This window comes from Microcebus murinus, chromosome 23 (assembly GCF_040939455.1).
Source record: "Microcebus murinus isolate Inina chromosome 23, M.murinus_Inina_mat1.0, whole genome shotgun sequence".
NCBI lineage: Eukaryota > Metazoa > Chordata > Mammalia > Primates > Cheirogaleidae > Microcebus > Microcebus murinus.
Window position 1 is genome coordinate 27670422 of NC_134126.1, and position 24503 is coordinate 27694924.

Genomic DNA, 24503 nt, shown 5'->3' on the forward strand with positions numbered 1-24503 from the left:
TGAGCCGGAAGTGTGGGGCTGGAATTCACAGCAGCAGAGCCAACCAGAGGTGGCATAGGGCCCAGGGGACATCAAGGCAGCAGCTGGCCCCCGAGGCCCGGGGACTTGAACCTGTGGGCTTAAGGGACTCCATGAGCTTGAGGCCCAAATAGCAATCATGGAGCCACTTAGGCCTGATGCACGCCAACAGCCTCCAGCAACCCTCCCCTGGGTCTTTCCCCAGAGAAGCACACAGAGGGTGGCAGCTCCCGGGACTCACGGTTCCTCACTCGAGGCCCTGCTGGGTCCACAGGTGGAGGAAGCTCAGGATGTGGCGGCCCCCATGCAGATGGGCTGGAAGGATCTCTGGGGTTCTCTGGGCTCAAGCATGCAGTCGTCTCTGTATTGCAAAGCCCATAGCGGGGCTTCCACTCATCCCCCTCTCCTCCTGGGGCCATCTTACTGTGTCCCCTTCCCCTTGCTCCACCCCGCCCCAGGCTAGGTGGGTGGTCCAGCTCTGGCTTAAGGGAGGGCTGGAGGTATTGCAGGGGAAAGACTAAATTTGCGAGCAGTTTGCACAAATCGGAATGCCTTGACCACCGCTTCCAGACAGAATGAGGGAATGCTTACAACGACCCCTGGTAGTACTCAGACCCGATATTTAGGACACAGCCTAAGTTTTGAACAGTGCCAGGGATGGGAAAAAGCAGCAGGAACTTAGATGGTGGGTGTGGGGTTAAAAAAAAATGGACCTTCTTTCTCTCTAAATTCCAGGTCCTTCGTACAGCTCCCCAAATGACAGGGCCGGGAGGATGGAAGGAATGGGAAGGCCCTCCCAGCAGGGGACATCTTCCTTGGGCTCTTCCCTGAAATTAGAGCCCATTTAGGGGAAAGGCGGGCATTGGGAAATGACAAGTCCCCATTTCCTAACACTTCCCACAGATCCCCACCCAGGCCCTGCTCTCTTGCCAAGAGCCTCCAGCTGGGAGCCTCCCCTCCCTCCCGGACACGGCCCAGAGAGCCACAGAGGTAGAAAAGAAGAGAAGGCGTTTATTCCGTTTCCTGAAGGTGCCGGTGCTGACTGCGAGGCCTGTGCTCCTGGGGTGGCCGCCCCTTACTGCTGGTGGCTGCGTGTCCAGGGCCAGGTGCTGCCTCAGAGACAGGGAGAGGGGCCCCGGGGCACAGCCACCTGGCCTGGGTCACTCATTTGCTCCATCTTAGGCTCAGCCAGAGCAAGAGTAGAGGGAAAATGAGGCTCCGTGTTGCCTGGGGCTGAATGCGGTCACTCCGGAAGCCACTGGCCAGCAGACCGAGCTGTGTCTAATGTGAAACGCCTTAGGAGGAAGGAAGACTGAGATGAGGTCATTTGACCCTGCACCCTGGGTCCCCTCTCTTGTTCCCCAGGGAGTGAAGCCCTGTAAACCAGAGAGGCAGGGTGAGAGGGCATGGGGCAGCCACTGTCCCCACGACCTGGCCAGGTGCAGCCATACAGGCCAGGGTGACAGAGGAGCAGTATCTGAGCCTGGATAAGATAGAAAGGTCAGCCCAGGCAGGGGCTGCCACACTGTTGCTTGTGGGTCTGGACAGAGACGGCCTGGTGCCCCAGTCTTGGATGTGCTGCTTCCCGGGCGGAAAGGCAGTGGAAGGTAATGCTGGTGGCATCTCCCGGCCATTGGCCAGGAGGGAGGTAGGCTGATGAGATGGGACCGGACCTCGCCCTGGGCTGGGTCCCATAGTGCAGGAGAGCAGTGTTTGAATCTTTCTAATGCTTCAGGATGCCTCGTGCACCCCATGGAGCTCAGACATCAGGAGCTGCTGGGACTCTCCTTAACCTGCAAGGAAAGGCACAGGTGAGCTTCGCCCACCTGCTGGAGCAGCCCGCAGGCCACACCCCAGGGCCCCGCACCATCAGCTTTCACTGAGCCCTCCATGTCTTCCGCTCTCCTCGTGCAGGGTCTTCATTCCCCAAGGTCCCTCTGCTTCCCGTCGCTGACTGCACATTAGAATCACCTGGGAAGCTTATAAAAATCCCCAACCCCGGCTGCACCCAGATCTCTTGGGCAAGACCCAGGCGCCTGTACTTTTAAAAGCTCCCCTGGTCATTCCAACGTGCAGCCAGGGTTTAGGAGGAGGGAAAAGGAGTCCCAATGGGTCACTGGGCTCCTTGGCTATGGCTCTGAATAAGGAAGTGAAAATTCATTAAAACAAAGTTTTGAGCTGTCTGTAAGTAGATTACAAATCACAGCAAGAAAAATTTATGTCGGCACTAAAATTGGAACTTCCTGCTCAAGAGAGCTGTTTTGGAAACTCTTTCCAAGATGCTGTGGAATCTCCTCTTTGTGGGTATTTAAGAGGGTGAGTCCTCCTCTTGCTGGACTAGGACAGGGAGAAGATGCCCCCCTCATCCAAGGACCCTCTGACACTCTGGGGACAGACCACAAGCTCTGCTCCTGGTTTCCCGACCTCTCGGTCCCTATTCTAAGGAGGCTGGTAAGAAGCAGAGGCAGGATTCAAATCTTGTTGGATTGCTGCTGACCCTTCCCACGCTGCCACTGCTTCCCCAAGGGGGGACGACGGGCAGGAGGCTGCCGGGGAGGGTGTGGGAGTGTGCACACGTGTGTACGTGTATGTAAATAGGCCACTAACCTTCAGGGCACGCAAGGACCATTCTTTCTTCCGAGACCATCTCTTTGGTGTTAAATGCGCTGTATGAAGCGCGACTACAGGATGGCAGTGTTTTCCCCCTTTCAAATGTGCTCACTTTGGTATATGGGTGGTTGGCAACTCTGTCATTCTCCAATTTTCTTTTGTGAGTTTTACACAGATTCCCGAAGCCCGAGCCCTGCTGCATTCCCACACCAGCCCCTCCACTACCCCGCAGCCCCCATCCGGAGCCCGTCCAGGGTCTCTGCTGGGCCTGCAGCCCGGGGCCGGCCTGTGAGCGCTGGCGGGAGGAACGGGGCCCCACGAGGCCGGAGGAACACAGGCCTTGGACAGTGCTGTGGGGACGGAAACGGCACCCACTTTGAGGATGGCTGTGAAGATTAAAGGAGGCGATTTGGGGAAAGCCCAGGCACGGTCCACATTCAGCGCAGAGCTGGACACGGCACAAGTCCCTGCCTCCGAGCCCCCTCTCTGTGACAGCATGGAGGGTCACATTGTAAAGACTCAGGACGATGACTCATTTGTGGACAAGGCCTAAGCTCTAGGACAGCTGTTTGGAAAATGGACAGGTGTCATCAAACCTGCAGGAGCAGGCACAGGGACTCTCTCTGCAGCCCGAGGCAAGGAAGGCTCGACCCCCGCCTTCCCCGGCGCACAGTGGGAGCTCCTTACCGTTCGAAGATGATGCGGTTGTTGTCCTGGAGGTCAAACGCCAGCCGCTTCATCTCCTGGCAGAGCTCCTCCATGCTGTCCAAGGCGGAGGCAGGAGGGGCAGCTCAGGCCAACGTCGCACTGCCCAGACCCCTTCCCCGGAGGCCCGGCCCCCACCAAGGCAGCCTCTGCATTCCTGCCTCTTAGGCCTGGCAGGAGGCAAAACTCCTGGGGCCCTAACCTTAGCACGCTCTCCCTCTTCCGCTCCCCTCTTCCACACTCCCCCTCTCCGGCACTTACTGGAAAATCAGGTCCTTTGGCATAGGACAAGGAGCTACGGGGGGTGGTGAGGCTGGGGCCCCCTGTGTTCTGTCCTGCAGGAGCTGGTGAGACAGCCGGTCCAGGATCTGAAGGGAAGCCGGGCTTTAGTCAGCTCTTACGAGCCAGCTTACGAGTGGCTGCGTAGGGCCGTGCTGAGGAAGGGCGAGAAGGAGATAACAACGCTGCCCCCGGTCTGCACCCCTGGCCTGCCCAGAGTCCTCCGGCCTCTCCCACCTTGCCGAGGCTCTCCTGGGCTCCCTGGGCTTCGGTGTTGCAGGCGGCCACGGAACAGCCCACCAGGCGCAGGTGGTTCCTGGTGTCGTGCACCACCCTTGAGAGAGCAGATAAAGGACTGGGATTAGAGCAGGGCTCAGCCCACTCTTCCCCGGGGCCACCTGGCTGGTGTCGGGTCACCACACGGACACAGATAGGTCCCAGGCATTCACCCCGATCTCGGCCTCTGCCCTTCCAGCTGTGGCCTCACCTGTCCCCTGCCCCTTTGCAATAATGCCGAGGAGCGTGTCTGACAGAGGCCAGGAGGCGCCCACCAGACCAGAGTGGGGAATGCTGGCAGCATGCGCGTGGCTGGTGACACATGCCAGCTATGGTGGGCGTGGCACAGGGAAGGCTGGAGAGAGGCAGGGAACTTATACGGGGGATGGCCCACACTCCTGTTTCCAGTGTGACTTCCTTCTCTCTCTCTAAGTGGAAGGAGTGAGTGAAAACACCTGCCCCAGCCCCAGCGCCGTCCCCCCAGCGGCTGGTCCTTAACCCTGCTACACATTAGAATCACCTGGGAGAGCTTGTCGCCTCCTGCTACCCCAGCCCTGCTCCAGAGAAAGGAAACCAGCATTTGGCCTGGGTGGGGGTGGGGAGCCGGGCGGCGGAATTCTGAGAGGAGGGTGGGGAGGGCCTGGGCCTCCGCCCCGTTACAAGTGCACAGGTGGCCTCACTCAGAGCCCGGCACACCTGGGAACTGCCCTCTCTTCTCGGGAGCGGCCCGTGTTCAGGCAGGCAGGGGAGGGAGGGCAGGCCTTGTCTGGGAAGGGAGAACCCCAAACTCCTGAAGGGGACAGTGTGAGAGAGGGTTCTATTTATGGGTCACTGCCACCTGTCCTTATCCCAGAGGGACCTTGTGTTCTCCCTAGAGAGATTCCCCAACACGGCCAGCTGGCCCAGTGGGAAGAAGAATCCAGATTTTAGAGGCCGACATACCACGTGCTAGAGTTGGGTCTGCCACTTACTAGCTGTGTGAGGAACAGGCCTGTTTCCTCCCTGCAGAGTACGGTGCTGATAACTACTGCACAGGCAGGTGCTGTGGGATTCAGTAAGCTGATGTGTGTGCACTCGGGCACACAAAACCACTCACGTCCTCATACTCCTTCACCGGCTCCTCCCTCTCCACCAGGGCTCCGCAGAGCCCAGGCCCTCTGAAGCCTGGAGCGGCCAGGCCGGGCCCTGGGACCCCCGAGCTCAGGAGGGGCCGTTACCTCATCCGCTTGCCATGCGTGACTAGGGACGCCTGGTACTTCTGCACACACTCCTCCTGGAACACCTGCAGGAGCCTTTTGGCCAGGTGGCTGAAATTCACCCTAGAGCGACAGGGAAGGCAAGGCTCGGAAGTGAGCAGCTGGGGCCACCTGTGCACACGCCTACCCCCCCCCCCCCCGTCCGGGTCTCCAGCGTCACCGTGGCATCAGTGCCCAAGCCCTGGGCCCACAGCAGGGCTGGCTGTGTCTCCGGGGACAGAGAGGACAGTCACACACTTGGATAGCGAAGGGGAGAGGCCAGCAAAGCACACGCTTCAAGAGGGAGACCTGGGCCCTGGGGGACACACCCCCTCTAGCTCAGACCCCAGAGGGCAGGGCAGAGAGACAGTCCATGGAAGGAGGGTGTGTGTGTGTGTGTGTGTGTGTGTGTGTGTGTGTGTGTGTGTGTGTAGGGCGGGCGGATGGGTGTAGAACTGGGGGGTAAGTCTCCAAACGGCCATGAAATCAGGGAGGGCCTCCTGGACAATGAGAATGTCCCGGAAACAGAGGAGCAGGGGTCAGGAGCAGGAAGTGGGCAGCAGTAAATCAGTGAGGACAATCAAGGGCGCAAATCTGCAAACAGTCCCGTCCGTGCAGGAAGTAAAGCCAGCTACATCCAGATTGCTTCTGGGGAGCCTCCGTCCACTGGCCCCAGGTAACCTGGCCCAGATGGGGTGGCCCTTAGCTCCGCCACAGCCTGGCAGGGTCAGGGCCCTTCCTCGCTCTGCCCTGGCGACACCCACCCCCCGCCCACCCGCAGGCCGGCGGACGGGCCACTCACTTATCCAGCTTGTGAATCTGCTCCTCGTTGTAGCCAAGCCCTGAGGGAAACAGACAGGACCGAGGTCACCTACTCAGCCGGCCAACGGGACAGAGTGCCGCGAGGGTCGGGGGACAGTTACAAAGAGGAAGACGGCTCAGCCTGGGCCCTGCTTTATGGAAGCTCACGGCCAACAGATCGGGGAAGGGGAGAGGAAGGAAATAAGTACCCGAGGGCGATTGCATTTGCCTCCAGAGGACTCAGTAGGTGAGACGGCCCTGATGCTCATGTACTAGCGACATGCTGCCCCCTGCTGGGCTTCGTGGGAATTGCCCTCCAGGGTTGAGGCAGCCCCAGGATGCAACGGTGGTGCAGGTTGCTCTGTGGGCCAAGAGCAGAACCCCCTTCCTGGGCCCTGTGCACCGCCAGCTGAGAGCACTTAGGAAGTCCAAGAGACGCGGGACAAGTCCCAGCCCGGCCTCCTGTTAGCAGGTGGCTGTCCGCAAGTGACTGCACCTCTCTGCACCTGTGTCCCCGTCCTCACAGCACATGACACAGGACTCCAGTGAGGACCAAGGGAGGAGCACCCGGAGAGCCACTGCCCAGCTTAAAAAGTGGAACCTTCCAGCACTCCGGGTGTTTGCAGCGAAGGGTGCATTCTGAATTTTAAGAAAAGACTCTTAAAGGCCAGGGGAAGTCAAACTCCGCTGAGGCTGTCAAACGGGGTGGTCAAAAGCAGCTGGACATAGATAGCTTGGGCCACTTAGCTCTTGCTGTGTCTGGGTCTCAGTTTCCTCCTCTAAGAAATGGGCAGGGAAATGGAGCTAGAGTTTCTGTGAGCATTAAATCACTTAGGAACGTGCACAGGCCCTAGGACGGTGCCCGGCACGAGGGGGGCGCCCAGTTTAGATCACAGGATTGTGGAAAAGCCACTGAGATGCTCCTAAAATCACAGCAAAGGGTCCAGCTGGATACAAGGCGCCGGGTCTCCCGGGAACAGGAGGGACCCGAGTTCCCCGCCTCCTGCGTCCTCCCCCACACCCTAAGGACAGGCTCAGAGGCAGGGTGGCAGCTCCCAAGCAGAGAGAGTCACTTTCCAGATCCTTGTGTCCACTACAGGGTCGGCAGGCACACAGAGCTACCGAGCACTTGCCACGGGCTGGTGTGACTGAGGAACTGAATTTTCAATTACTCTAAAGCTTAAAACAGAAGCAGCGTAAACTATTTTTTCCCCCATTAAACACAGCTCTGTTATTTTGGTAAGACTATGTTTCACTTTGGTAAAAAGTTAGCTTCCCAATACAGATGTGCTATAAGTGCAAAATATATGTGGGAATTTGAAGGTTTAGCACACACACACAAAAGACATTAAGTATGTCTTCAGTAATTTTGTTTATATCGATTACATGCTGATATGAGACTTTGGATATATTGGGTTGAATAAAATATATTATTAAAATTAATTTCACCTGTTTTCTACTTTTTAAAATTTGGCTACTAGAAAGCTTAAAAGTACATATGTGGCTGGCGATTATAGTTCTATGGAATGGTGGTTTTTAGATAATCCCAGGGATAGAAGATGAAGCCCAAGACCATCAGGCTGTATATTAGGAGATGTTTAGCGCATTGGAGGGGAGCTGGAGGGTTGGTTCCTGGTATCGGAGGGGGCCTCCCCAGGCTCCCTCTGACCCCATCACTAGCTCTCCCCTGGGATGACCCTGCCCCATGATGGCAGCCACCTCGGGCAAGCGGCTCCCCTATCCCTGGGCACGTGAGTGGGCTGCCCCTGCCCAGAGGGTCTCTGCGAGCCTTGTAGATAACAGCCAAAATGCCTGGCCCAGTGTCTCGAAATGGGACTTCTCCTGATCCCCCCTTTTCTAGAAAACCTGGTTATCTCAGTGTTCCAAAGACACAGTGCCCAGGGCGACTCTCTTTAAACAGTAAAGTGCTCTGCCACAGCGAGGGGAATATTTTGCCCTCCCCGTCGGCTCACCTGGCCTCAGCCTAGATTTCTTGAACTGTTTGTAGATGAGGTTCATCTTGTCCAAACAACACTGAATCTGCTGGTTGCTGTGGGCAGGAGAAGGGACCGGGTGTTGGAAGAGTCACACGGCACAGAGTGACGGTGAGGGGGGAGTGGGATGGCATGGGAGGAGGGGAGGAGCCGTCTCCCTGCAGAAGGAGCCTCACTGCCACGGTTTTGGGGGGCCATTCTGGAGTGGGGGTGACTGCCCTTTCTCCAAGCTTATTTGAGACCCCCTGGAGCAGCCAGCACCTCTCACCCTCATGGTTTATTCTCTCTCCCTTACACACTCATACACTCACACACACACTCACACACACTCACACACACACACTCACACACACTCACACACACACACACACTCACACACACTCACACACACACTCACACACTCACACACACACTCACACACACTCACACACACTCACACACACACTCACACACTCACTCACACTCACACACTCACACACTCACACACACTCACACACACACACTCACACACACTCACACACACACTCACACACTCACACACACACTCACACACTCACACACACACTCACACACACTCACACACACTCACTCACACACTCACACACACTCACACACACTCACACACACACACACACACACACACTCACACACACTCACACACACACACTCACACACACACACACTCACACACACTCACACACACTCACACTCACACACACTCACTCACACTCACTAACACACACTCACACTCACGCCACCAGTTAAGTAAGAAAGCCAATCAGGACAGGCAGCAGGAACTGGCCTTTGCTATATAAGAAGGCTCGAGAATAGACCCCGAGAAGGAGCCCAGGCCCCTGAAACCTAAGGGGGTCTGGACGTGATGGCTGGGGACGGAGCGGGGCAGGAATCTCTCTCCGGTCACCGGCAAAGGGCAGCAGCGGGCAGCTTCTTGGCGTACCCAATGCCTGGCACAGAGAAGAATCTTAAATACTGAATCAACAACCCTTGTTTAAAACAAGAATGATTCGACCGTCCTCGGTCCTGCCTGGAGGTGGGGAATCTGGAAGGTGACCTCTCAGGGACCTTCTCAGGCTGGGGTTTAAGGTCACGATCGTTTCTTCCTTCCGCTTTTCAGGCTGGATGCAAACACACTGAGAAGTCGGGTGTGGGGCGGGGGAGCTCTTCCTCACCCTCAGGCCTGTGTGGCTCGCCTTCCTCCCTCGAGCACCTCCGAAGGACCCCATCTCCGCTATTTCTGGAGCTGGGCTCTGGGCAGAGGACAAGCGTGTTCCCACCTGCCCCGGGAGCCTGCCCTGCCAGGAACACTGGGGCAGGGGACCAGGCGGCTGGGATGGGGCCTCAGACCCACAGCCTGTGTCCAGAAAGCTCAGGGCCAAACGTATTCTGAATTCAGAATCGTCTCCTGATGTCAGAAAGGCAATTCAGGCCAGGCACCGTGGCTCACACCTGAAATCTTAGCACTCTGGGAGGCCGAGGCGAGAGGATCGCTCAAGGTCAGGAGTTCGAAACCAGCCTGAGCAAGAGTGAGACCCCCATCTCTACTAAAAATAGAAATAAATTATCTGGACACCTAAAATACATAGAAAAACTTAGCCGGGCATGGTGGCACATGACTGTAGTCCCTGCTACTGGGAGGCTGAGGCAGCAGGATTGCTTGAGCCCAGCAGTTTGAGGTTGCTGTGAGCTAGGCTGATGCCATGGCACACTAGCCTGGGCAACAGAGTAAGACTCTGTCTCAAAAAAAAGGCAATTCAGCACACCCAGGGCATGTTGTGGACCAGCCCTGGCAGGGTCTGGGCAGCAATTCCTGATCCAATACATTCACACCTTCAGAGAACCATGGGAATATTTGCCCCAAGTGGGATAAAGTAAGACTATAAAGAGATTCATGCCAGTTTGGGTTAGGTTTTGCAGTTAAAACAGTTGAGAAAAAACCCTGCGGTTTTCAGAGCTTTTTGAGTTTAGAATTGGGGTCGTGGGGCTGTGGATCTATGCAGGCTCCGATTGCAGTGGGTGTCATAGAAAACGTTTGGGGGGCTCTCCCTGGGGCAGCATGCTTGGGGATTGGGGGAGGCAGGGCTCTGCACACATCAGACTGCGGGGCGGGTGGGCACTTTCACGTTTGTTAGAAAGGAGAATGGGGGCTTCGAGGTCGTGAGTCCCTGCCTGGGCTGGGCCAAGAACAGAGGCTTAGGAGGCGGACGGAGCAAGGGAGGAAGCAGGCTGACTTCCACAAGGGCTCCTGGCGCTTCCGGGCTGCACGCCCCCCTACCCCACCCCACAAAGAAGGAAAATCCCACAGACCTTCTGTCCTCATGTACCTGATCCCGGCTCTTCGCCAGCTCCAAGCTCAGGCTGCTGAGGCCCGCCTGGGTCTCTGTGATGTTTTGGGAACATTTGGAGAGGACCTCAGCCAACTGCGGGGCGAAAAGGGAGACCCGAGTGGGACCCTCAGTTGGGGGTCCGATGTGCACGCTGGCAGGACCACCGCCCCGCCTCTGCCCCTGAGGAGCCCCCCGACCTGGAGCCCCACTCACAGTCCGCAGCCTGGACCTCAGCTCTGCCACCTCCTGCAGCTCCTGGACCTCAGGCACCCCAGCCACGCTGCTGAACCTCGAAAGCAGGAGAAAGGCCACCTTTAGGGGCTTGGGAGGCAGCTGGACAGCTCTGGGACTGCACGCCGGGCGTGGCGTAATTTTGGACAGCCTTGCTGGCTTGCGGGATCTCTGGGGGTTTTGTGCTTGGGACAGAGGAACCAACTTGAAGAGGGCCCTGCTCACCGAAGTCGTGACATCGTTGAGCATTGCAAAGAATAAAGTTTGAGGTGGCTTGAAACACCTTGAATCTATGAAAATTCATGAGCCCATGATGCAAGGCAGCTAAGAATGAACTCCTTACCAAGAAAACTTGTAACTAAAGGGAAAGAATTAAATTCTTTTCTGGCAGAAACTGTGTTTTCTGATAACCAATAGCTTGCTGACGAGGGGAAAGCTGTATTTCGTAGACTACTAGCCAATAATGTGCCAGAACTTGGAACATTAGCGTCCTGCTGCCCTAGTAAAATTCTTCTCTTGGGTACAGTGTTAAAATCAACGATGAATGGTGAAGAGGTGGACATCTACGTGGTGATACGGTAACACCATGCTGCTTCTTTGTTTTGCAGGGAAAATGGAAACGCACAGTAGAGCAATCAGATTGTCACCTCCCCCCCCCAATGCTATGTCGACATGAAGTGCCCAGCATCGTCTGTGATGTATTCCAGCACAACATATTCAACCCGAATCCACCCTGCCTTTAGAACTCCCAGTTTGCAGGAAATGCCAGGACAGAAGAACAAGGCAAACTTAAGAGGAAGCTCTCGGTGAGTCCAGAAGGTAAGACAACAAGGGACAGGTTGCTGGTGTCATGAAAATTGGGGTGGGGGGAGGGAGGGCCAATTTGTGCTCCATTCAAACAGACTTAACCCTTTGCACTCGGATGTTGAGTGTGACTCGACACGGTTAGCAAAAATTATAGAGATTAAAATTACTCTTTGAGTGTATCAATAATTTGAAATATAAAAATATCCAAATAAATAAGTTTGTATGAAAAGAAACTCCAGTTTTTTATTCTACTGCCGCACTTTGTAAAATCTGGGGTATTTAAAAAATTAAATCCCTAGTAGAATAAAGGAATCGAGAAAAAAGCGAGTGCAAAGGGTTAAGGAACATCATAACCAGATACACAGTGTGGTCTTAGACTGCATCCCAGTTTGAACAAAGCTAGCTATGCAAGGAAATTCTGGGGACAATTAGAAAAATTTGAATGTGAAGTGGGTCAATTAGATGAGATGAAAATGCATTGACACGGAGGGGGGAGCTCATTTGCTGGGAAAAGCAGGTTATAAAACAGCAAATACACAATAATCTCATGTTGGTTAATGTATATACTTATACAGTAGGAAGATATCTACTAAGGTGTAATAACCTATCTCTGGGTGGTAGGATATGGTGTTTTTATTTTCTTAGTTTTACTTATCTGTCTTTTCTAACATTTTACCATTAACATATACTTTTTTTCAGTAACAATAATGATTTAAAAAAGTATCTGGTATATTTCGGCCTAGCAAAGAGTTTAGCACATAGTAGTTACTCAATGCATGATTGTTGAATGAATTACTGAATGCACGAATGGCTTTTAGGGCATTTAATACTTGATGGCAGAGGAGGATGAGGCTGACCCAATCCAACTGAGCAGGGAGTCAGTTGTTTGTTTTTTGAGACAAAGTCTCACTCTGTTGCCCGGGCTAGAGTGCAGTGGCATCAGCTCACAGCAACCTCAAACTCCTGGGCTCAAGCAATCCTCCTGCCTCAGCCTCCCCAGTAGCTGGGACTACAGGCATGTGCCACCACACCCAGCTAATCTTTTGTTTCTATTTTTAGTTTGCCCAGCTAATTTTTTTCTACTTTTAGTAGATACAGAGTCTCAGTCTCGCTCTTGCTCAGGCTGGTCTCGAACTCCTGACCTCAAGAAATCTTACCGCCTCAGCCTCCCAGAGTGCTAGGGTTACAGGTGTGAGCCACCACGCCAGGCCAGGAGACACAGGTTTGAGTCCTAGTCCTAGTGGCCACACTTGCTACCTGCATGATGATCTTGGGTGAGTCACTTTAGCTCTCCAAGCCTCGGGTTCTTCATCTATAAAATGGGGAGACAAATTTCCTTCCTGCTACCTAATAAGGTGTCTGTGGGGATCAAATGGGACCTCAGAGACAAAGGTCTTGGCTAGAGAGCACATTTACACAAACACACACTTTTGGGGGCGGGGGTGAGGGAAGCCCTGGGATTCCTGAAGCCAGTCCCCGCTGAGCGGTGTCTCCGGCTAGCAGCAGCTACCAAGGCAGGCCTCGGGACAAAGGCAAATCTGCCCTGCCAAGGGAGCAGCCTGGGGAGCCTGAGGCAGGAGGAGCACCGTGGGGCAGAGGTGAGGAACCAGGCTGGCTACTGGCAGGCCATTTTGCACCAGGTGTTTGGACTCCTGCAAAAGTGACATTCAGCTCATTAAAGTACCTGATTCCACTGGGGGAGGAGCTAGCGGCTTTGGACCTTAGAAGGACCTGCAGGTCTGAGAATGAGCAGAAAAGAATGGGATTGCAAAATGTTGGAGCTGGGAGGCCTCAGAGATCATCCAACCCTCTCGTTTTGAAAAGGAGGACATAGAGGCCCAGGTAGGGAAGTGACAATGGCCTGGGGTCACACCGAGAGCTGCTTGAAGAGATTGCACCTGGCCCTCCGACTCCCTGCTCGGGGCTCTTTCTGCTCTCCGTCCCCTCCTTGACTGAGGCTGCAATAGGCTTCGAAGCGGGCACTTGTCTGACCTGAGTTCTCTAGACCAGGGTGCAGAATGTGGTTCCGGGGACAGATGTGGCATCATGTCACGCAGAGAGGCCCATGCTCCGAGTTCTCTAGACACACCACGCCTCAGAGCCAGAGTGGGGGAACCGCAGCCAGCAGACCCCAGGACTCCAGACCTGGGCCCGTGGGCCACCACCCACACTCCCGTCAGTCCAGGCCAGTGGGCAGAGAGACGCCCCGAATGCTTTCTCTGCACATCTTCCCAGAAGGAGAACCTACAAGGCTCCCTACTGGTCATTTTATTGGGGTCTGACCTCCTTGCATGCCCTCCTCCGTCCCTCTCCGGCTCTACTCTGGGACGTTTGCCATCCTGGCTATGGCTTTGGCAAGTCTCACCTGCACTCCCTCCCTCCGCCAACATACGGCCCCTTCTCTGTCTCTGCACAGACCTTCCCACCTGAGGTAGTCTCCTTCCTCGGCCTAAACAGCCTCATCTTCCAGGAAGGCCTCCTTGGTTGCCCTGACCCATCTCTAGTCTCCCCCTACGCAGCCAGCCTGTCAGCCCTCACACGCCTGGGAAGGGCTAACAGCTCCGGGGAGCATGGGCCTCTCCGTGTGACACGATGCCACATCTGTCCCCGGAACCCCGTTCTGCACCCTGGTCAGAGCTCTGCTCAAGGAGCTTCACCAGCAGCTCTGCTGAGTGACCCCTGCTCTTTGTCACCGTTTGAAGGGGGCTTAGCCACGAGCCGGACTCCATCCATGTCACCTGGAGACTCCTCTTCCTCCTCTCTGCACCCCACCTCCCCCCGCCCCTCCGTCCGTGTTGCCTCTGCCAGGCCCGAGAGGCACGCGAGGCTGCAGTGAGTCGGACCACTGCCGGGAAACTCCCTGCACCTCCCTGGGGACAAGGGCTGGGGGTGGCGGGTGGAGGGGGGCCTTCAGGCATGCTTGGCAGTCTCTGATCCTCTGTCCCCAAGACTCCCACCACCTGGCTTCCTCGGGCTGCAGAGCTCCCACCTCTCGCCCATAGCGTGGCCCGTGCCTTCAGGACCCGGGTCAGTGCCCGCTTCTCCACAGTGCCCTGGCCACCTCCTGTGTTCCCCATCCTCAGGCCCTCAGCTTGGCGTCCTCTTCCTCCTCGGTCTCCCTTTTCATCCAGCCCATCCTCCCTAACCAGACCAAGACAGGGGAGTGGAGGAAGGGTGACAAGGATTGGGGCAGGGGACCCTTAGAAGGCAAGGACACGTTGAAGACCCAGAGGAAGCAGGAGAAGGGGCGTGGAGGATGAGACCACCTGGATCTCCAACGTGGGTCACATCTGGGCACCGTGCGTGGGTGTGAGTCCTTTCCCTAGACACCTGCTGTGGGCCTCGGTGCAGGGTGAGCACTCAAAATCATTCAGAAAAGAGCCTGGCAGGACAGAGGCCCCTTCCTGGGCCAGGGAGGCTGCTTTGGGACCTGGAGAACCAGTGCCCCTTGTGCCCCCCCAAGTGAGGGCCTGGGTTGGGGGGAGAGATATGGAGTCATCTGGGGCAGTGGGGGGATGAAGGACAGGGTGGGGGCCCTCCCTAGTCCACCAGGACTGCAGGAGAGCTCTGGGTGGGGAGGCGAGGTGCAGCAGGGGTATCAGGGGTGAGGAGCAGACAGACAGCAAGGCTGAGAGGCCCCAGCTGGCCCGGGCAGGACACCTACCTCTCGGTGCCCAGGCTGCTGCTGAGGAAGAGGAGGGCTGTCCTCGTGACCTCTAGAGTCCGCCTGCACGTGGTCTGGAGCACCTCCCTGCCCGAGGGGGATGGAGTCAGAGCCACCTTGCCCAGGGAGACCAGGGACGGGGACATGTCCCCGGGCGGTACAGAGAGGTCACGGCGGCCGCCTCGACCCCCCCCCAAGGCACTCACGCTGCCCAGTGCAGCCCGCGCAGCATCAGCTCCTGCCCGTCCAGCAGGGCCCCCGCCAGCCGCAGGGCCTGGTAGCCGGCGCCCAGCACGGCCTGAAACACACAGGTGGGCAGGGGCAGGTCCCACACCTCCTGCCCCCCACCCCCGTCTGCACCCCTCCCTGCCACCGGGGGGCCGCCCCTCACCTTGGCTGTGTTGTAATCTGCCTGCAGGTCCACTTTGGGGACAAACTTGGGGACGTCCAGGGCAGCTGCAGATAAAGACCCCTGTCTCAATGGCCTGCCTTTATGGTTCTGGGTCTACTCCGAGCTCACCTTTCGCTATTTGCAGCTGACACCGCTCACCGCCAACCCCACACCCCCGGAGCCCCCCAGCTTCCAAGCCTCGCACCTAAGACCTGTCTTTACCGTGCGGTCCTTCACTGCCACCTTGTGGCCACTTTGAGAACTACACCCTCATGCCCAAGGGCCCCTCTCAACAGCCAGAAAGTGGACTAAAACCACCCTCTTGCCCACGTGTTTCCAGGTTAATTCCAGAGAAGAGGACGAAACTGGCATCATTCAAATGAGAGTGAATGATGTTTGTGCTATAACTTGGAGAAAAGACAAAGCTCTGGACCCCTGACCACCTTCCAGCAGTTTGGGCTCCTGCTTCCTCCGGCACAAATGACCTGAGGCAGAGAGTATGTTAAATCCGAATCTCTCTGTTCCCACTGGAGTTCCCCCCCCCCCACAGCCTTGTGGATGCTGTGAAGCCCAGAGAGGTCAAGCCACTAGCCCAAGTCACGCAGCATCTCAGAGGCGGCTGCAGAATTAGAACCCAGCTCTGCCGTCTGCACCCTGTGGGCCCCAAGAGACACGCACGCACGGGGAAAACCAACCAGACTGCAAACCCCTGCCTCCTGGAGGAGAAAAGACCCAGCCTGGGTGGCCCTACTCACGGTCCCTGAAGGCCAGCCCCTTGGGGGTCTCGCTGGCCATGCTGAAGAGGGTCAGGGGGCTGCTTGCCGTCGTGTGGGCGATGTGCTGTGCTGACAGGCTGGGCTCGAGGACACAGAGGTGGCCCTCGAAGAGGTACTCCTGGTGCCGGGGGGCCACATTGGTCTGCTCATACACGGCCTCCAGGAAGATGGCTATCCTAGACACGGCAGGGGGAGGGGTGGAGGGCAGGGGGAGGCGTCAGCAGGCAGGACGCAGGGTCAAGGTGCCCTAAGCCCCTGATAAGACTTTGCTCGTGAACAGGGCTCAGTGTTTTGGGGGGTGAGTACTGGGGTGGTTTTCTCTCTCATCAAGGGTGGAGAGAAAGAGCAGAGAGTTCGTGTCATATGAGTAGATGGAGACAGGGTGGGGACAGAGCCCGGGAGCCCCGGTAACCCCGCCTCTGCCCCGGCCCCTCCTCACACCACACTCCCGTTAAAATTCACCTAGTCCCACAATGCGCCCCAGGAACGAGGGTTGGTTCTATGGGCAATACATTTAGAAAACGTATGGTCAGCACACAGGCGCTTCTCAAATGCATGGTGCATCTTAGCCGCGCAAAGGTGCGGAATCTCTGAAGTCCACGCCAGGAAACCTGTTCCACTTTGTGAACTAGAGTTTTCCCAAACAACCCGTAGGTCTAGACCTAGAGGTTTCATCTCTAAACACTCCCTAGCCCGTGCTTTGGGAGGTGCCCCTTCTGCCCGGGTAGGGGTCCTCGCGCCGCCCCCCCCTCGCCGGCCTTACGTGTTGTGGGCGTGGATGTAGACGTGGTGCAGGACCGCCTGCGACAGGGAGAACACGTGGAAGACCACACGCTGCAGGATGTCGCTTGTCTCCGCGAAGAACTGGTCGAAGCCCCAGCACTTGGCCTGCTCCACCTCCAGGATGTTGGCCAGGATGGGCACCAGCTGGCTCTGCAAACCCCTGCCCTCCCGGGACACAGACACCGTCAGGGGCTGGGCCCCAGCCGTGTCCCCGAGCAGGTGACAGGGGCAGGAGAACGCCCTGAAGATCGAGGCCGGGGTGGCCGGGGAGGGAGAGCCGGAAGAACACGTTCCAGCATCCGGGTGGAAAACCTGAGGCCGCAAGGACAAGTGTGGTGGTGCCCCAGCCCTCAGTGTGCCCGGGGCCCCGCTGGAACAGGCCTGGGACATCCTGGCTCAGCAGAGAGAAGTGACAGGCAGCCCAGACTCGAGCATCGCCTGCCCAGCAGGGCCACTCACTTCGACAGGCGGCAGGTGACGGGGAGGGTGTAGCTCCACTCCAGGGGCCCGTTCTCCCGCCTCTGCGTGCCCGCGATGGCCCCGGGTGGCTTCTCCGTGGTGATCCGGTGCCTGGGGTGAGGCAGGGCCGGGTCAGCAGGGTCCCAGACATCACACCTCCAGGAAGGACAGACTCAGCAGGGAGGGCTCAGGGCACTGGGTCCTGTCACCCAGCCACTCTACGGTCACCAGGAAAATGGAAGTGGAGAGGCCCCAGCTCCCAGCCGACGAGCTCGCCTAGCCTGGGAAGTCCCCTGCCAAGCACTTCGCTTAGGCAGAGACCTTTGTCCTGTCCGCCGCCTCCACACCTTCGCCGGGGCGGTGGCTGCTGCCCGCAGAGTCTAACCTTCCCTGACAGCCTGTCCGTGCCAGCGTCCTGCCCCTTTCCGGAAGCCAGAACAGGTTCCGCTCGGCTCGACCCCTAGGCTGAGGGTGGCCCACCTCAAGTCTGCCTTGTTCTGGGCAGGGCACTCAGGGACAGCAGCCACTGTCTCCAGCCACTTGCTGCGCCCGTGCCAGCAGGAAACCAAGAGGGACCTTGGCCCTGGGGACCGGATGCTGGTTCCTGGCCCACTTTTGACCCCCACGCCAGGCGCTGTGACCTGGGCAAGTCGAAGGTGGGGGAACATTCGAAGGCTCCCAGCAGGCCACGGGCAGGGCCCGGCTCCGCCTTTGACCGACAGTTTAACAAAGGACGTATCTACCGGGAGCCTGGCCCGGGCTTGGAGCGCAGGAGGGTGGCAGAGTTCGAAGGGGGAAGAGGGGATGCAGCAGGGGCCAGCAGGGGAGAGCCCAGGGCCGGCCCCCCTCCTGCCTGGCCCGCGGCCCACCGTACATGATCTCCTTGTTGCGCCGCGGCCCGCCGAAGGGGATGAAGGGCAGGCTGCCGGTGGCCGCGTGGTACAGGGTCACCCCGATGCTCCAGAGATCCACGGTCACCCCGAACGCCTTCTGCTGGGGCTTGCGAAGCACCGCGCGCTCATACATGTCGGGGTGCTGCCGGGGAGGGAGCCGGAAAGCAGCCATGGTGGGGGCAGGCAAGGGCCCCTCCACCCACAGGTGAAAGCGGGACTACTCAGAACCCTGCTCCTTTGTCACCTTAAAAACCGGCGTTCCTTTCCTGGGGGGCCACCCGGAGCGTGTCCCCCTGCCCCGCCTCGCCCTGGGGGTGACGAGTGGCCCCGTCCCACCTCCTCCCAAACAGGTCCTGGGGGCCCCTCACCAGGCAGGCCGGCCGGGCAGGGTTCTTCTGGCTGGGTGCAGGGGGTGAGGTGTCACCCTTCTGGCTGGGGTGCAGGGGGTAAGTGAGGTGTCACCCTTCTGGCTGGGTGCAGGGGGTGAGGTGTCACCCTTCTGGCTGGGTGCAGGGGGTGAGGTGTCACCCTTCTGGCTGGGGTACAGGGGGTAAGTGAGGTGTCACCCTTCCGGAAGTGGGGGGTGGGCCGGCCCCCTCCAGGGGGCTCTGAGGGGTCACGGTGTCCCCAGCGGCTCACTCACCAGGTACTCCTCGGTCCCGTAGACCGAGAGGAACTTCTCGTCGTCGTCCAGCTCCCGGGCGGCCCCGAAGTCGGTCAGCTTGTAGATGCTCTGCCCCTCCTCCCCCACCAGGCGCATGATGTTCCCCGGCTTGATGTCGCGGTGGACGACGCCGTTCTCCCGCAGGTGGTTCATGCCGGCCACTGGGGACAGACGGGGGCTGCTGGGTGGCTCTGGCTGGGGACAGTCTGGAGCCGGAGGCCTGTCTTGGTGGGAGGCCGTCCTTGCCTCCCGGTAGACAGGGCTTCCCGAGGGCTGACGGGGCCACGGGACAAGCAGGGAGTGGTGGTGGGCTCGGGGACAAAGGAGGGAGCCCCAGGGGCACTGGGCACGCAGACTCCAGCCGTCTTCTCTAGAAACCAAGGGGGTGGCGGCTCTGCCTCCCCCAGGCCCAGACCCCTTTGTGGTACTTATTTAACTGTGGTAAATTATGCAAAACACAACTTATCAGTTCAGCCATTGTTGGGCGTACAGTTCGGTGGCGGTAGGCTCATCGTCTTGCCACCCTCACCACCATCCATCTCCAGAACTTTCTCATCCTTCCAAACAGAACCTCTGTGCCCACGGAACACCGCTCCCCAGGCCCCTTCCCCGCCCCTGGCACCCGCCACTCTACTGTCTGTCCCCATGAACCCCGAGTGAGAGGAATCGCACGGTGGTTGTCCCTTTGTGACCGCTTATTTCACTTGGCATGGTGTCTTCCAGATCTGCCCATGTTGTGGCGTGTGTGCGAATCTCCTTCCTTTTGAGGTGGAATGATATTCTATTGCACATATGCCCCCCATTTCGTCTATGTATTTAGGCCCTTTGCACCCTCTGGCTGTTGCAGACAATGCTGCCGCCAACGTTGGTGTTCAATCTTTTTTGAGCTGGAGTTTTAAACCGAGTGATTCGCAGGGACCAGACAGCCGGGTGCTGCCCAGTAGGCCTGCCCCGGGCTTGTGGCTGGTGGGGGTGCGGCCGGGCGGGGCGGGGGCGGGGCGGGGGCTCACCCACGCAGCGCAGCACCACCAGGAACTCGTCCTCGGGCAGCCCGAAGGCGTTTTCGGGGCTCTCCAGCACGCTGAGCAGGCTGCCGCTGGCGCAGTACTCCATCACCAGCACCTTCTGCCGGCCGCACCCCTGCGCGGGACAGAGGGGCGTTGGGAGGGTGCGCTTCCCCTCCCCGCCCGTCAGGAAGAGGTGGCTCAGCCTAGAGCCCCCACTCTCTAGGGGGCCTGGGCTCCCCTCCTTGGCCTCACACTGATCCCACACACTGGAGTCCAAGGCCGCCTTCTCCGGGAAGCCCTCCCTGCTTAGGCACTTATTCCGCCCCTGCATTCCTCGCTCCCCTCTGCAGCTGGCCTGCTCCGCCTGACCCGCTGACGAGCAGGCCTCCGCTAGTGCGTGGCTCGGCTCTCCCCCGGCTGGGAGGGCCAAGGCCAAGACCACCCTCTCCGACCCAGCCCCGCACCCACCGTCTCCTCGACGGCGAAGAGCTTGACGATGTTCTGGTGGCTCAGCTTGCGCAGGACCTCGAACTCCCTCACCTGCACCTCGCGGGGCCGCAGGTAGCTGGCGACGTTGAAGACCTTCACGGCCACCAGCTCCCCGGATTTCTGCCACGGGGGAGACAGCAGGGGCATAATACAAGTCTCACCCCGCAGGGGAGCAGCCACACCCCAGAGCTGAGCAGACAGCCGGTTGGAGGGGGGCTCCCGACCTCAGCTCCTTCCCCTACTTGGGGGTAGATGGTCCAGCACCAGGATGTGACAAGGGCTTGGCACACCTGACACCTGCAGAGGGTGGCTGTTACTGTTATTATAGGCCCCTGACAATAACTGCAATGGCAGCCGACACTCCTGGCGTTGGCAGCAGAGCAGGGATTGGAACCCGGCCTGTCTGGAGTAGCGCCTCTTAGATTCTTGCAGGAAAAATCCAACACAAGTGCTGCTTCCCGCCTTTGCTATTCCTAATCCCATTGCTGTTACCTCCCTTGGATGCTTGCGTGGTGACTTCATCTTTCTCTTGTCCCAGCTCGTACCTGACAGAGGCACCCTCCCGGGGAGCCCTTTCCAGCTCCTCACACTTCTGCTCAAGCCCATGGTGGCCCCTTCCCCGGACTGTGCTGAACCAAACCCAGAGGCCCCTGTCCGGCCGCGAACCACCTTTGGAGCGCCCTGGGGGCCGGCTGGGCCCCCGTCCCAGGGGCGAGGGGCCAGACCCCTACCTTGTTGCGGGCCTTGTACACGCTGGCGGTGGCGCCCTGCCCCAGCAGGTCGTCCGTGTGCCACAGGTAGTTGACTGTGCTCTGCATTTCCTCTCTAGGCTGGGCGGCCACCTCCCACCTGAAAAAGAACGTGCTAGGGGCTCAGGGTTCCATTCCTGACCAGGGGTGGACACTGGTGACCAGAGGCCATGCCCCAGGACCACCTCACGGAGGGCTCCGCATGGCCATTCCACAGGCAAAGGAGCAGGGGAAGTGAGGCACAGAAAAGTTAAGTAACTTCCCCAAAAAGAAGCAGAGCACAGCAGCAAGATCCTCTGCCTGTCCCCCTCATAGGGACTTTGCCTGTCCTCACTCCCCAGGGCCCCTTGGGCCCCCTCCCCAGACAGGCCATTCTGCTGAGACAGACCGTCTCTGTCATCTCTCCCAGGAAACTGAGAATTCTGGGTTTTGGCCTCCAGGCCTGGGATTGTCCCAGGAAGCAGAACAGCGCTGGAGGAAGGGCCCCGGGTCAGGCAGCGCTAACCACACCACCACAAATCTCCAGGATTGCAACACAAGCCTGGACCCCCCCCACACCCCACCCACTCGCCCGCCTGCCAGGCCCACCACTTCCTGCCGCTGCGAGCTCACAGCTGCTGCTAGCCAGGCGGCCAGCACGGCCAGGTCCATCAGGGGGACAGGGTGCTGCAGGGTGTGAGCGTGTGTGTGTGAGTGTGTGTGTGAGTGAGTGTGTGAGTGTGAGTGTGAGCAGGGCTGGAAGAGGCAAGGAATCATCCCCCTAAGGGCTTAGGAGCTCCGGGGAGGATCTGAAAGCCCCTACACTCCATTCCACATCTTTGCCCTCATCCTCTTCTCTCCTAAGGCTGGTTCCTCCATAGCCACTGGTTCCAGAAAGTGTAGCCTCAGAAGTTAAACTCAACGCCTCTCTGGGAAATAGGGCCAGAGCTGGCCTTTTGGGGATGCCTGGGGCCAGGACCATAAGGAGGGCCACCATCCCTTAAATACTGTTAAATAAGGCTGGACTGGAGAAGGCCTCTTCCTATCTCGACATCTTATAAGTTCTCAAACAGAGGGTCCCTGTGCCTGGAACCCTATGTCCTTGGCTCGGAGCCTTTCCTCTCTGGATTCCTTTTTTAAAATGCAAATTCTTGGGAATGTCCCGTTCCTGAGCCAGAAGCCACACGAAGAGATCAGCAGCCAATTCCTAGTTTCAGGTACTGTACCAGTGTTTGCCTTGCACGGAAGGACTGGGGTCCGTGGAGGCTTCCTGAAGACAACACAGAGCTGGGTGTGACTAGGTCAGCCAGGCTTTCCCCGAGGCCGAGGGGTCAGTCTGCAGGTCTGGGATGCGGGGCTGGGGCAGAGCACGCGGAAACCACGGCAAGGCTCTGGGACTAGGGCGAGGAACACCTGAGGACGCTGTGGTGAAGGGCAATGTGGTGCAAAGGGCAGGCCCCGCACAGGCAGTGTGGCCCTGGTTCTGTGTCCAGGAGGTCCGACTGTGGCACAGATGTACCCGGCTCAGCCCTGCACACCCTGCAGCCCCGCCCCCCGCACCTGTGCACGGAGGGGCGCAGCAGCCTCGGTGAACCTGCCGACCCTCCCACCGCCTCCCCTCCCTGCTCGACCCTCCCACCGCCTCCCCTCCCTGCTCAGGCTCTCCTGTGGCCAGATGCACTCACCCTGCGCTCCGAGCCGCCCTGAGTCAGGCGGAGACTGTCCCTGGCGAGCGTGTCTTACTCGGTCTGTCTGTGGCGCGTCCAGGAGCTGAGCTGCACCGGAAAGAGGAGGGCGGGTGAGAGGCGCCCCTTGGTGCTGTTTGCTTCTCAGCCTCCATCAAAGGCCACCACCGGCCCTAGCCCTTTGACCCTTTCCTGTGTGCCACCCTCCCCCACAGGGCTGGGGGGTTTCCAGCCCTGATCCCTGGCTGTTCCGGGAGACTGTCCTGGCCACTCCTACTGCTGGGACTCTGGTGGGGGAGACAGACCCAGGAGAAGCGAGGGAAGGCACTAGAAGCTGCCCCTGCCTGCAGGTGTGGGTGAGCAGAGCCCAGGGAGGCAGCATCATCCCCATGGCCTCTGTCCTCCGTGCCACAACCCTCCCTGCCGCCCACTGGCCTCCGAGCAGTCCTTTCCAAGAGTGCCAGCCGGAGAGGGAGTAGGGACACCACCGACCCCCAGCAGCCACAGAGAGACACAGGGAGGGGGCGCTGGGCCTGGATCACTGCTGCTGCCACTGACTGCCGGCACCTTGCGCTCAGCTGACTTCTGCCCTGGCTGCCCCGGCCTGCTCCCTTCACCCCACCCGCCCCCCACGGACAGACAGACGCTGTGCACTCACCCCATCTCGGCTGCAGGGGACTGGGTGGCACCCCAGAACTTTCAGGGCTTTCTGTCATTCATGGGCGGTGCTCCTAGCATCCTGGTAGCCACAGGCCCCTAGGACCTGCAGGCAGGGCAGTTGAAACGGCCTTGTGCCACCCCGGGAGCGGGGACTCCTGGGTTTCTCCTGCCTCCTCGCTCAGCACAGAGCCCTGGCTCTCGGCTCACTCACACTTCCTGATTTCGTTCTCTCTCTCTTTCTTTCTCTCTTAAAGAGACAGAGGCAGCTGAGTACAGCCACCACTTCAGCAGGAAGGAGAAAGAGGATACTCTGAGTTCCCAAGTGGAGGTGCAGGAACCAGAGTCTGAGTCACAGAGAGGCCAGGGACCCTGGCCCTGATGGCGGGGGCTGTGGCCAGCCGGCCAAGGGTTGCTGTCCCCTGTCTCCTGCAGTTCTCTGGAGCAGGGGTGCTCAGGCTTTGCCCAGAGTCAGCAGAGCGGGTTGGGCAAGTTAGCCAAGTGGAGCAGCCTGGGAAGACCAAGTTCCCACACCCAGGAGCCCCGGGGAGGTCCAGGACCTGTGCCTAGCCAGTTCTTGGAGCAGCTGGATCTGACTCAGCTTTGCAGGGAAGAAGAGCAAGCACTGGAACCCGGGTGATGCCCTCGGGCATGGCCTAGAGCACAGCACACAGCCAGCTTTCTCACCCAGAGCACGAGGAGGGTGACACTCACGCTGTGGGTGGCATGGATGGCAGGGAGCAGTGTATTTGGAAATGCCTGGCAGGCTGGAAACTGATTTACAGACAGGCATTGAAGGCACTGAGGCCTGCACCGCCTCAGCAATTTGTCCCCGATCTTCAGAGACTGCTGGGGCTGGAGCCCAGGTGCCAACTGCCCAGCCAGGACTCAGTGCCCCAGATCGAATGTCCTAGGGGACGGGGGAGGTCTGCGCCGCTCTGGTTAGCTCTGAGATAGCAGTTGGATATGAAATGGTTAAAACCAGGAAATTCCATGTTTCTATAGA

At 58.6% G+C, this 24503-nt stretch overlaps 1 protein-coding gene across 3 annotated transcripts; it reads right to left on the reverse strand.

Annotated features, from left to right (window-relative positions):
* Nucleotides 1-1009: 1009 nt before the first annotated feature.
* On the reverse strand, nucleotides 1010-23765 carry IKBKE (inhibitor of nuclear factor kappa B kinase subunit epsilon). Of its 3 annotated transcripts, none has more exons than XM_020284382.2 (22): nucleotides 23499-23763; nucleotides 22841-22930; nucleotides 21159-21276; nucleotides 20407-20547; nucleotides 19942-20071; nucleotides 18911-19092; nucleotides 18249-18409; nucleotides 17375-17485; nucleotides 16896-17075; nucleotides 16112-16308; nucleotides 15357-15421; nucleotides 15172-15263; nucleotides 14966-15052; nucleotides 10477-10546; nucleotides 10244-10356; nucleotides 7898-7974; nucleotides 5926-5965; nucleotides 5106-5207; nucleotides 3850-3946; nucleotides 3595-3701; nucleotides 3316-3390; nucleotides 1462-1811 (listed from the first exon to the last, which is right to left on the reverse strand). In XM_020284382.2, the coding sequence occupies exons 3-22, from the start codon at nucleotides 21243-21245 to the stop codon at nucleotides 1778-1780; spliced, it is 2148 nt and encodes a 715-aa protein (XP_020139971.2). In that variant the 5' UTR covers nucleotides 21246-21276; nucleotides 22841-22930; nucleotides 23499-23763; the 3' UTR covers nucleotides 1462-1777. The 3 variants fall into 3 exon arrangements, with proteins under 3 accessions (XP_075853019.1, XP_020139971.2, XP_020139970.2); XM_020284381.2 differs by having other exon boundaries at nucleotides 10477-10552; nucleotides 23499-23760; XM_075996904.1 differs by lacking the exons at nucleotides 3316-3390; nucleotides 3595-3701; nucleotides 3850-3946; nucleotides 5106-5207 and having other exon boundaries at nucleotides 1010-1602; nucleotides 5949-5965; nucleotides 10477-10552; nucleotides 23499-23765.
* Between the last annotated feature and the right edge of the window lie 738 nt (nucleotides 23766-24503).